Source organism: Parasteatoda tepidariorum, chromosome 7 (genome assembly GCF_043381705.1).
Source record: "Parasteatoda tepidariorum isolate YZ-2023 chromosome 7, CAS_Ptep_4.0, whole genome shotgun sequence".
Taxonomy (NCBI): Eukaryota; Metazoa; Arthropoda; class Arachnida; order Araneae; family Theridiidae; genus Parasteatoda; species Parasteatoda tepidariorum.
In genome coordinates, this window is record NC_092210.1 from 66,744,343 (window position 1) to 66,758,201 (window position 13,859).

The window sequence follows — 13,859 nt, forward strand, 5'->3', positions numbered from 1 at the left end:
GAAATAATACATAACAAGATTAACCCCTTGACATACGAAGACGTCATTTGTTTCTTACGTCAAAACAATAATTGACGTGCTTCAGACGTCTTCAACACAGAGATGCCAACTTGCTATGGACAGCAAATAAATATTTTAAAGTGGTAGTTTATCAATTGTGATTCTTGGTTTAATAAATTAAATTTAATAGATACTAAATTTAATTAATAGATACTAAATTAATCCATCCACCACTATTTCTAAATAATTCGTAGGCTTATATAATTCATCACTTTATAGCAGTTATGTCATGCTATACCTTTTAAAAAGCAAGCAAAAATAGTCAAATATTTGCAAAATTAAGTTTGTAGTTATTCACCGCTTTTTTTAAATTATTTTGGCGTGTCCAGAGCAGTTGTCATCTCTGTCAACATTCCGTTGCAAGTTCTTGTTTACAGTGCAATCAAAGATCATTTCTATATCAAGAAATTAATAATTCTACACAGTTTAGAGTTTTAAAATGATAGGTCACAAAAGGAAACTTCTATTAGATTCAACAACTAAAACTTAACACAGTTTAGAATTAGTTTTTCAGTTTTGTTTTATAAATATGCTTTAACCCTTTCGTGACAGTAGTTGCAAACACACTCCTATTGCTGAGGGCCGCAGTTTCTTTTATGAGCAACTGTGCAGGGCCAGAGGGTTTTTGCTGTTAAGCCTTAAATCCATGAAGTTACTAAAATATGTACGCATTCTTCAATGATAAGAAAGACTACTGTAAAGTAGATAAATTACATATTTTTTATTCACATACTTTATTTACTTAAGTTTTTTCTTTCTATATTAAATCTTTAAATAAATTTTACAGTATTTATTTACCATTTAAATGATATTTAACATTATTGACTTTGAAACTATTATAACAAAATTTTTCAGAAGAATCGGGATATTCTTTTGGAATAGTATCAGGGACCAACGAACAGGGAAGGCTTCAGCCCCCTTCTAGCATTACAATTTTAAAAATAAAAAAAAAAATTTGTGTTTGAATTCTAAAAATATGTCTATTTCAATAGAGTTTTAAAATTTTCTTGGTGAAAACAGCAACCAAATCATCCCTTCTATGCTGAAATGTCTCGAACTTAAGGGAGTTTGTGTGATTTAATAACTGCTGGACAGATTTTAAATTACAAAATTTCAAACACTAAACAACTTGGGAAATATCACAGACATCACTTGAAAATAGTTAAAATTGAAATCAAAGTACTTCTGCATGTGCAAACAGCTAGACGAGGAAAAATTTTAAACTAATTAAGGTGTTAGCAACTACAAACACTACATTGCGACATATGCAGATTTGATTAGTTATATTTGTGGTTTAATAAAAGAATGGGAAAAAAATAAAGTAAGAGACTTTTTAATGTTATATTTTTCAATTATTCTAACTTGAATCAGAGTTGTACCACATGATTATTTTAAAGAGCCGTCAAAAAGCATGAGATTCAGAAACATTCCTTTCCCCTCATGTATATGTTATCAAAAACCATGTGTATGTGAGTAATATTTTTCTAATTTTGAATTGATCAAATCTACTTGTATTTCAAATTCTATGAAGATGCAATGTCCTCTAGTTCCTAAAATTATAATTTTTGAAACGCTCCAGAACTCTATCTCAAATAACAAACAAAAAAGCCCCCTGGCACACTGGTGTGTCAGCCAGGAAGTACAAGAGCATTTTAAACAGCACATATATGTGGCAGTCAGCTTGAAAGGGTTAAAGTATAGACTGAAAATTAGCACAATACATTTAAATCAAGGACCTTCAATGTGCATTATGTGTTTATCAAGAGACAATTAAGAAGGAAAAAGAAAAATAATTAAATTTTATGATTAATTTCAAATTTTAATTTTTTTTCTCTCTCTTTCCTTCATAATTGTCTCTTGATAAACACCGAATGCACATTGAAGGTACTTGAATAACATTAAACAATATTAATATTATTGATAGATATTAATATTAAGCAAAGTTGTAAGTAAAAAGACTATTTTAAAGATGTTAAACACAGCAACCATTGAAAGAATGCAAAAATCTTATCACTATTACTTTAATTTCAGAGAAGTACCAACAATTTGGAGAACAACTTTGCAAAACTATTTTTAAAAGAGCCTCCAGCAATATCCAAAACCATACAGTTCTGCAGAATGTTAGGTGACAAATTTTTTTTTTAAATCTTTATATTGTTTTTAACTAAGCTATATTTAAAGCAATGATGATTAAATTTTCTTCAATTTATCTTAATAGGGAGAGACCTTCTTTAAATACATGTAGTCTTCCACACTATGAAAAGTACTTAGTTTTACAATGCTAGTAATTTGTGAGTGTGGTGGTGGTCTAAAACCGAAAGAAAAAAAACAAATAGAACACTAATCAGTTTTCACCCCTTCATTTCTGCTACATATAAAATGCTATGAAAATTATTACAGCATGTTTCAAAAATATTACAACAAGATAATCAATTTCTAATAAATTATAAGTTGATTATGACTTTTCAACAAGACAACCAACATCAGGCGAGTGGATTTATGCTTTTTATCGCTGATTTTACACTCCATTAGGCTCAATGTAAGCTTTTAAAATAATAATAATAAAATGAGCAGGCTATAAGTTAATATAATTTAGAACTTGTTAATTAATAATAATGAACTCAAATCACTTATGTAAAAAATCAAATTAAATGTGCATATTAAACTGATTACTTTGTTCCCTTTTTTTTCACTAAGGAAAAAAAATCATAATAAGAGCATTTAAATTTAATCATAAGAACTAGTATGTTATTGGGGAAATATTTCGACATCATTTACAAAGACACCAAAAATTAACTTTGTAAAATTACAGTACATGTTAAAAATGGCATGGATTTGAAGTTGCAAGAGCATTAAGTTCATAAGATATTGCTTTTCTACTTATAAAAAAATTGAACACTTAGTCAATAGGCTATTTTACAATTCAATGACGGAGATTTTGAAGTAACCAACAGATATTCTTTTATAAATATGTGGTTAAAAAACAAATATTTTTAAAAAGGATACATTAATTTTCGAAAATTTTAACGCAATATAAAAATTTATTTCACTAGCAGTTTAGAGATGTTTGATCAATAACAATTGATTTTTTAATTTGATTATATTGGAATGAAAACTAATATCACACTTCTGGATGAAATTAAAAATCAGCTTAAAAATTTCAGAATAATGGTAAACCTATTAAAGAGATTTATATGGAATTATTTATACAACCTAATGAGATGATCTCTTATCTATGTCAAATACAAAACAAATTTAAACTTCAGGAATAAATGTAAAATTACAGGAGAATCGATGAAGTATGATAAATCACAGTTCATTTCTTGTTGTTCCCAAAGGAAACAATTGTGACAAAAAGACTAACAGCATTACATGAAAAATCTAATTCAAATTAAAAGTTCTATAAAGAAAATAAAAACAATAGTCTTCATTATATAATAACTAAAAACACAAATAAAGACCTAGATAGAGAGAAAAAAATATAAATATGTTGCGAGAAAATTTAGAGGAAGATTTCACTAGCAGCTAACATTTAGAAAAAAAAGGGGAAAAAAACTAAGCTTCCAAAAGATAAGTTTGGAATCAAGGATTTCAGTTTAAAAATGTGTTCTTTTAATAAAAGTTTTAGTTCTCCCCCACATTTTTCACAAAGGAATAATGCATATAAATTTTAAGTCTTTTTTTGTGTTGTTAATTTCGAAAAATAAAACAATAGAAATTTTTTTAATTATTTACATATACTTAACTTTTCCCAAAATAGTTAGAATAGAAATATTTAGATTTTAACAAATCAGTTAGTTCGATAAATCAATCAGCTGACATTTAGGCACACTTAGATGAAAAATTATTTATAAACTTGAATGAAATGGCATGACAGATTGTTTCTAACAAAAAAACAAGAAAGTTTCATTATTTAAAGACCATTGATTTTATTTTCCACCAAAATGACAGAAAAACAAAATTTAGGATCAGAAGACTCATATATAAAACACATCCAATTTCTTTCCATGAAAATAATTTACCAGACATCAAAACCATAGTTCAACACATAAATCAAAATACTACATTGATACAAAAGAACATTTAGCACTTGGCATCCTTTAATAATTTTTTAAAAAAAAATCACAAATTATCTCTTTAACTATAGATCTGTAATATGGATTGGTCAATTGACCAATTCCATAGATACAAACTGTGTTAGTCGCTCAATGTATTGACCATATAGCTCTACATCATTGTGACCGGCTCCTTCAACCCAAAGTGGTTCCACAGCTCGAGGACAGTTTTCATAGATAGCTAACCCATGTGAGAAATCTATCACTTCATCTTCTGTGCCATGAATCACTAAGACAGGTGAAGTTACTTTAGGTACTTTGTCTATACTGCAAAATAAAGGTAAAAAATTTTAAAATATATCATATATGGAATCATTTTAAGATATTAATTACAAACCCTTGATAAGAATAAAAAATTTAATAAAATGTTATTTTGTAAAAGAACTACAATAGTCAACTATCAGCCATTGACTATAATTATTACTTTATGCTTCTAATTAGAAACTAATGCTAAATTTCTAAGATTTTTTTCCATTTTTAATTTTCTAAAACCAAGAGGATACAAAAAAAAAAAAACGTTTGTAAAACACAATTTAAATATAATTAAAATGGTACTTTATTTTACCTATGAATCCTTCAAAATAGAAATATTTTATTTTTCTACAAGATAGAAAATATTTCTTCTTTTCAAAATGCATTAATCTAAAAGATAATCCAAAATTTTCAAACATAAAAAATTTCTACAAAATAAAAAAATAATATTACCTAAGAAAGAAATATTACAGTTATATAAATTTGGGATTGATAATTTGTCAAATCAGATATTTAAAACCAGTCTCACCTAATAAAGAAAATTTAATTTAAATAAAAATAAGACATTACAAGTAAAAAGATATAATTGTTATGGGAACATATCTATTTTTCAAGTTATAAACATGCTTCAACCCAGTAAAACTATTTTTATTTTTGAAGATAAATTTGTTTATAGCTAGAGCATTCAAACAGTCTCAGTGGTAGAGTGGAGGCGACATTGTCCCAGGACATTACAGAGTTCTTGCAGAACGATTTTTCATTTGGGAGGCAAAAAAGTTAGGTTTTCTTATCAGCAGAATTAATTTCAAAAGATGCTTTTCTCGCATGTCAGAGGGCAAAACAGAACACACGATTTTTTTTATTTTCTCTTGAGAATAAAAAAATCTATAACAGGTTTTATCTAGAATTTCAAATTGATATTACAAAAAGTAATTCCAAAATCGCAAAAATTAAAAAAAATTTAATGTGTTTCCAAAATGATTTCATTAAAACATTTTATTTTACTTAAATAAAATATGTCAGAGTGGAGATTTTGTTACAAATTCAGATTTTTGGTAAAAGAATTAAAAAATTATTGCGATATGTCCTTTCTTTATTATTTGGTTGAAATAAAATCTATTCAATATTTTTAATATAACATTGTACACAAAAATTGTACACAACATTGTAACATTGCAACATTGTACACAAGTACACAAAAATTTTAAATCAAGCATTTGAGTCTTTACTTGCTCCTGTCGATTCTATCCTAAATTTATGCAGTTGTTTTGATAAATTTTTTTGGCAATTATTGCTTCGAATTTTCATTTGGTTTTTTTAACATTCCAATGTCTTCGATTGCTCCATCATTACTATTGATGATTTTCTCATGATATTTTTTTAAAAAATACAGACATTATTACCACACCCATATTTGATTAATTTACCTCCAGTGTGGTGATTCCACCTTTTTGGCAGTTATTGCTACCGAATTTTATGTAGTTTTTCTCATTTGATATTATTTCGACACATGAAATCCATATCATGGATTTAAATACCTAAACACTTTTTGACACGCTCAATTTATGCCGCTAACATCATAAACTCATGTGGTGTTTCTATTGTTTTTGACAGTTATTGTTCTTATTTTATGTATGGTTTTTACAAATTCTGATAAATTTCACATACTTATTTTCTATATATTCTCAATATATTTAAATATAATCTGAGAAATTCGAATAACGCATAAAAGTATTTACTTTTTGACGCAATGATCACATAGTTTTTTTTCGATAGATTTTTCAGCAGTTCTTGCTATTGATTTCAAGAAAGTTCTTAAAATAATATTTTTTTTAAAAGGATATTATTTATAACAACGAGCAAATTTCTATACGATACATGCCTTTGAGTAACCCCTTTTTCGGTAGTAAACTTCCGGCGTATCTCTCTGCTTATGTTATCTTTGTGAGGCAATGTGCGAACAGGCTTAATATTCTAGGACGTTTTATTATTGTTATTTGAGTTTAAATTTACGTAATTTTACAATTCAAAAGAGTTTTCTAGGTCAGGTTAGGCTGGTTGGTAGGGCTCTGGGCCCATGTCCGAGAGTTCGAACCCCGTCGACCGAAGATTTCCCGTGTAGTAAATGGTGACTGATGACATTAAATCTGTCGAGTCGCAAAGTCCTCCATGCTCCCATAACAAATCAAAACCTCTGGGGGTACTGGATTGGAGATCTATTGTTCTCTGATTCAAGTCAAAATTACGATCTGTGGATGAAAGAAGGAATGGATGTATGAATGGATTTGCCCTATAAACGGGTGCGACGAATGTGTGTGGCAGAAATCAAATTCTTGACCATAGATGGCGCCACTGGAAAACAAGAACAATTGCACTCCTCTGCCTAAACAGGCATACGTCAACAACAACAGGAGTTTTCTGTAACTTAAACATTCTAACAGGTTGTGAGTCTAAAACAAATGTGTGTGGCAGAAGTCAAATTCTTGACCATAGATGGCGCCACTGGAAAACAAGAACAATCGCACCTCTCTGCCTAAACAGGCATACGTCGTCAACAACAACAAAAAGAGTTTTCTGTAACTTAAGTATTCTAACAGGTTGTGAGTCTAGATAATTTCCTTTGCTATGTGAGATAGAGATTTTCTGATAAAATAAAAGGAAAGACTCCCATATTTGGTATAAGAGCCAAAATAATCCCAGAATTTTGGCAACTTCTGGGTAGTGGGATGCATAAAGCTAAATAAATAATAAATAAAAAAAAGCAGCAATTTGAAAACATATAGTCACTTCAGGCGAGCCCCTAACTATATATTTTTAAAATAAATTTTTTTTGGCAAGTTAGGCCTTTTGACACCCTTGCAATTCTAGTTGGCAAAACTGGTAGGAAAATCTCCACAAAAAAAATTTGTGCCCTTAAATATATATATTAAAATATGCATATTACAATTAAATATATATTAATAATTTGGTTACAGGTTGAATGGAGATTATAGTGAAATTATTCTGCTTTTAAAAATGTTTATGTAAATTGTATTAATATGAATATTTTGCACATAATTTTTAAACATTAAAGCATACCTGCTAATTTTGACTGAAATAATGCATTGTTCATGGGTTAACTCATCTGTAGTCTTTGTGCAAAATTGTAGGTCAACAAACTGTTAAGGTCACAAAAATAATTTGAACTGGTTGATATCATGATGATATTTACTCTGCTTGGGTATAAAATATATTATATTTTTATTTTGAACTTAGAATAGCAAAAGATACATTTATTTTGTTTAACAGTATGTTAAAAACATACATAAAAGTTAAATTTTGGTAAGCACTTTTATATTAAATAACACATAAGTTCTGCTTTATAATAATTCCTAAGAATTTTAACTGAAAGAAAATTTGTTTTAAACTGATAAAAGGGATGAAACAATATATTTATTTTTTCAAATTTAGGTCTTTTAGATTTAAGGCTCACTTTATTATTTTTTTCCAGTACAGAAATTTAAATTCTGTGCGCATTAACATTATGAATAAAATAATTTATTTTGATACATTTTTTTAAGAACTGAGTCAAATTTAAACATTTTTTTTTTAAATATTACAAAAACCAAGAAATTATGTTACACTGCTAAAATTTGTTTATAGTTGTTAGGTTTCCAAAATAAAGCAAAAATATATTAATATTAACACACTTCAAAACCCTCACCCTTATTAATAAAATCCATACTAAATTAACCCCTAAAAGAGCACTAAAAAGAGTGTCTTGGCGATTTTTTGATAAAGTTTGTGATTTTTTTTAAAATTGTGCTAAAATTTCCAGATTCACATTTTATCAAAAATTTTCTTAAATTAACTACTTAGTAAAATATTAGTTAACTAATTAGTTAAACACCTGCAAAGTTATAAAAAAAAACAGTAATTTGCATACAATTTTTAAACTAAACTTCACATACACAAACTTGTACAATATAATACTTTTACCTATACTTTTACTAAAAAAGTAAAGAAAGAATTCCCTAGTAGTACCTACTCCAAAACAATCACCAAGTTTTGGCTACAACTGGGCAGTATCATGCTAAATTAATGAATAGCTAAGCTACTAAAGTGAGGTAATAGACTATTTTAATTTTATATGCATTTAAAAATGTTTCTTCTTAGAGAAGATTTATGATAGCAGCATAAGACTTTTGATTATTGCTAGGGCTGCAAGTTTGTCTCGGGAAAAAAGACCCCAAATTCGCGGGAAATTTTGAAAATTACACAAATTCTAAACATAAAAAGATTATATAAATGATGCAAAAGACAGAAATTGCACAAATAATAAAGAAAGCTTAAAAATACACAACAAAAGTATTTTGTTGAATTTCAAGCAATATTAATATTTTTATTTAAATGAACAGAGTTTTGGTACAAAGTATTGTACATTGTCAGATTATTCTCATTTATCCTTCGTCTTTCATCACTTAATACATTTTAATACTTAGAAAACGATCTTTCTGCGCCAATGCTGTTTTTAGGCACCGACAAACTTCAGAATTTCCACTTTTGCCAATTTTGGAGCGTTCGGTCTTTGATTTCCAAAACTCGATCAATTTTCCTTCACCAACGCGCAATTCCTTGACCGTTGCTTTGTAAGAAGTAACTGCTGTGAAAACTCAAACATTCTACATTCAAACTACTAGTTACAAGTCCCTACTAACTACTAGTTCATCCAAGAAGCTGATCCATATTTAAGAAATCACAAGAAGCCGCCTAGGAAAAATTAACTGGATATGTAGAAAGGCAGTAGAAATTTCATTGCCCAGAGCAATAGCATGTATAACAATTTTTCTGTCAAAGATTTGATTTATAACATTTTCCTTCTTTTGTGATTCCAATTTCTTTTGTACTCTTACTGACTTCAGGAAGGTAATTACCCTCCCTAAGTGTAGAAAGACCACCTTGTTGACAAGATTATGATTATCTCTTATCTCTGAACTATTTTCATGTCATTTTGCTATTGATTCACTCCCCTAAATATCTAATCAATTTTACATGTTCAATTTAAGGTTCAGGAAAATAAAAAATTCTGTTTAATAAAAATAATAAATAAAAAATGAAAAAAAAAATCAAATTTTAAACAATTTTTGCACAAGTCAAGACATAGAGAAATTCGCGGATTTTAGGAAAAAAGATGACAATTTCATGGAAATTCGCGCCGCGACAAACCTACAGCCCTAATTATTGCTAATGTTCAACAGCTTAAGTCAAAAAAGTTCCCGCTAGTTTGGGTGGATCCTGGAATAGCCCATCTTGAGGCAATTTTTTTTAATTTCGCCAAACTAGATTTCCGGAAGATATATCAGGGAGATTATTTTGAACGTCCAATCCCACTAAAATTCGTAAACCTGATTGGATATTTGATATGTATACCTATGAGAAAGTTGGATTTCATTAGAGAAGGGGTAAAAGGATAATTTTTTCGCCATTTAAGATCTCTAACTGTTAGAATCATTGGCTATTTTCTCATTTTTTAACCGTTATTTCATTTATTACCATTAATGTTGTATTTTTTTGGTGCCATACTGGTTTAAAATTTAATTTAAATTGTTTTGTTTTTTTAATAATCAAAAAGCAATGTCAACTTGGCGAGATTTCAAAAAAGTCGCCAAAAGGTTCTAGGATTTTACCAAATTTTTTCATAAATGGCAGATATTTTTATTTTACCTACAAACTAAAATTACAAAGGAAACTATAATACTTAAATATAAATTTTATAAATGTCTAAAGAATGAAACAAAATTTATTATGTATGCATATAAAAAAATTCACTGCAACTTGGATATAATTTGTTCAGCAAAGACATGAAAAATATTTCTTCGTTCACTATAAAATGTTCTATAGAGACTTTATTCGTTTAGCAACTTAAGCCACAATTTCTGCTTCAGATGTATGTCGTATTATATATTTTCATTATACATTTAAAAACACCAATACAGAAATATTCTATCCCACAAAATGTAGAAAAAGTTGTGTACGAACTTCTCAAATCATTCATTTTTTAATATACACTAAATTAGGAAAGGGAAGATTTCCATATAGTAATCTGCAGCAGTTTTGGCAACTTCTGGGTAGTGGCCTGTGAGAAACTAAAAGGAAAAAGAAAAAAAACAGGAGGACCAACTCAAAGGGTATAACCCGTAGCCACCCCCGAGAAAACCTATAATTTTTTTTTTCATTTTTTAGTTTAAAATTCAATGAGCGCCTGGCAATTGCAGTTGGGGCAAAAGATCTGGATACAGAACTATCATCTTAGGAAAACTGTCTTTCGTAGTTAGAAAGGATTTTAATGAAATAATTGCACGAGAGTGTTACATTATTCCTGACAATAAAATTCTACTATTTAAAATTAAATTAAATATTAATTGTAAGCTTTACAAACAACAATACAGATTTTCCTAATGTTTTTTAGAAATTAAAAACTTTCCAAGAGTTTTCAAGGGACTTTTTAGATCATCAGTGCCCTGATTTAGTCAGTGAGAATTAACAAGAGTTATTATCTAAACATAAAATCAATTCAATTTACGAAGTCAATTTTGATACATAAGAGGTAAATAAACACATTGAAACATTAAATCAAATTGGAAAAGCACACAAGGCAGTTGAAACCAAATTTTGTTTTATATCAAATAAAATAAGACATATATAAAATCTTTACAATTAAAAAATAAATGTGTGTTTGCAGAACAGTACTTCATCAGGAGACACACTGCCTGCAAACACAGAGGAGCCTTTCTGTTGTAAGTGGATTTAACCAAAACTAACAGTTCTGTTAGTTTTTAAGCCTTTCTGTTAGTGGATTTAACCAAAACTGTTAGTTTTGGTCAAATCCACTAACAGAAAGGCTCCTGTGTGTTTACAGACAGTTTGTCCCCTGATGAAGTACTGTTCTGCAAACACCAGGGTTGGCAAGTTTTTGACACATGACTGTTTTTACCGGTTTATACCATGGTTTTTACCATCATGTCAAAAAACCCTCTGTCAAAAAACCATAGTTTTGATAAAACTGTATTTTAATTTGAGTTTAACTGCTATTTAAAATTAATTCATTTTTGGGCAATAAAATTAGAAAAAAAGTTGTTGAAAAATATTTAAGAACATATTTTTGCATTTTCCCAACACGAATATATCAAATCATACTATTGGAAGTAAAATATTAGGATACTAAACAAAATTTTAAACATTTCCAAGCATCATTTTGTTTGGCATATTACATTACTGAAGAATGTCAAGTCATTCCTGACTTAGAGTTTGTTAGTAGTTACAAGTTTTGAAAGTTTTGCTTAGCTTATTTCTAATATTTAAGAAATGCCAAATTTTAAATTCTTCTTTTTAGTTCTTGAATTCATTAATAGTTCCAAATTTTTTTGTTTGTTTGTTCATTTATAACAATTAAGAAGTGCAAAATTATGAATCCTTTGCAAATCAAGCTATAATGATAAAAGTTAAGTATCACTATTTGCAATAAGTATATTACAATATTTCTGTATGAATGTATATCCTTCTATAAGAATACATGTATATAGTTGCAAAATCAATAGCAATCATTTACAACATTCATTTATAAAGGCAATTAAGTGAAAATAATATATTGTCCGCTATATGCCATAAATTAAAGAAAACAGTAGGTTTTTGACGGTTTTTACCACTGTCATGTCAAAAACCAGTTTTTGACGGCAAAAACCCAACCCTGGCAAACACATATTCATATTTTCATTTTTTAATTGTAAAGAGTTATTATGTAACAAATGCAAACTTGAAGAACATAAATAGTATTTACTTACCTAGGAAATGCATCGAAAAACCAAGTTCTCTTAGTGTTAGGAAAGGCCACACGCATACCGGACATAAGAGGAGAGTGCAGCACTACAGCTCCGACTTCGTATCTCGATGCTAAATCCACAGTTGGTACAGTACCGATGCTCTGTCCGTACAATATAATATTTTCTGGACTTATGCCATATCGTGTTCTCAGGGCATGCCATGCAGCAAACACATCAGCGTACAAGTTTTTTTCCGATGGTTTTCCCGTACTCTGTCCATAACCAGAATAATCGTAGCTAAATATATTACAATTGAGCCTGGTCCCTAGCCCAAGATAAAAACTACTCATAGGACCTAAATCAACAGCATTACCGTGACTGAAAAGAATAGTAAATCGGGCATTAGGTGTACACCGAACGAACATACAGGCAATTCGATTACCGCGAGGAGTCCTTGTGAAAAAAACTTCGAAACTATCCAATTCCCTTTGAGAAAATTGCCATTCTGCGCGTTCATTTAGGCTGAGGGTAAATTTAGTTCCCGATTCATCGGCCACATAAGAATAGGTTGGTTCAGGAGGTGCAAAGGCGAGCTTAGCAGCTATCCGAGCGGGGAAAGGCGGACAACAAAACAAACAGCACAGATCACTAAATGATAATCCATTCATAGCTAAATAAAATACTATTTGACAGTATTAATCAGATTAATGCTACCTCCACATTTTCAAATTCACACTGTGTGAAAAAATTAAAAAATAATGACATATGGAACAAAGAAACATACACTACCCAGTGCACTACTTCGACACAATATAAACATAAATAAGAAAAAAGCTGTCCATCTACTCCCCCACAGCCGCGGTTTCCCATGACGTCATTTGAATATGAGCTTTCTTGCTTTAAAAACTAATCAGAAACACTTGTCATGATTGCACATTAATAATTTTAAAAAAATATGCTTATTTAAATAATATGTATTAAATTATAAGCTTTAATACTCCTGAAAACTAGCAAAACTTATTCTATTTCTCATTACATTATTACAGTTTCGAAATCGTCTCGTCAGTTCAGTTGAAATTAGAAAACATAACAGAATGAAAAATATTTAAAGGCATTTTTTTACTGTTACAAGTGGTGACTCAAATGCGCCATAGATGCAGTTCAGATTTACCCGAGACAAGCAGCCTTGCCCGAGAATTAAAGTTGCCGCCCCCCCCCCTGCTCGCTCTATTCTCTGTACCCCGTGAGTTTCTTCTCCTTTATCTTTGTTTTAAGTCGATATTCTCAAAAAAATCAAATATACAGTTTGTTGTCGTTGTTCATTTACGTCGCACTAGAGCTACACAATGGGCTATTGACGACGGTCTGGGAAACATCCCTGAGGATGATCCGAAAACATACCATCACAATTTTGATCCTCTGCAGAGGGGATGGCACGCCCGCTTCGGTAGTCCGACGACCTGCGCGCGAAAATATATAGTTTTAATAAAATATGTACTTATTATATTTTTAAGTGTCACGCGCAGGACTTTGGGTTATGAATGAAGGGGCTGAGCCATCCCTTCTAGAGAGGATCAAAATTGCAATGACATGTCTTCAGTTCATCCTAGTCAGTCACCAATAGCACATTGTG

At 29.6% G+C, this 13,859-nt stretch overlaps 1 protein-coding gene across 1 annotated transcript; it reads right to left on the minus strand.

Moving 5' to 3' along the window:
- Positions 1–1,167: 1,167 nt before the first annotated feature.
- Positions 1,168–13,295, minus strand: LOC107445517 (alpha/beta hydrolase domain-containing protein 17B). The gene is made up of 2 exons (XM_016059920.4): positions 12,248–13,295; positions 1,168–4,442 (listed from the first exon to the last, which is right to left on the minus strand). Exons 1-2 carry the CDS (start codon positions 12,892–12,894, stop codon positions 4,226–4,228), a joined length of 864 nt encoding a protein of 287 aa, XP_015915406.1. The 5' UTR covers positions 12,895–13,295; the 3' UTR covers positions 1,168–4,225.
- Positions 13,296–13,859: the final 564 nt, after the last annotated feature.

Bases quoted from the DNA above. Each gene is read 5' to 3' on its own strand.
- LOC107445517 (XM_016059920.4), bottom strand. From the start codon at position 12,894: ATGAATGGATTATCATTTAGTGATCTGTGCTGTTTGTTTTGTTGTCCG. The intron at 4,443-12,247 runs GTAAGTAAATAC...TTTATTTTGCAG, and splicing joins TTTTTCGATGCATTTCCTAG to TATAGACAAAGTACCTAAAG.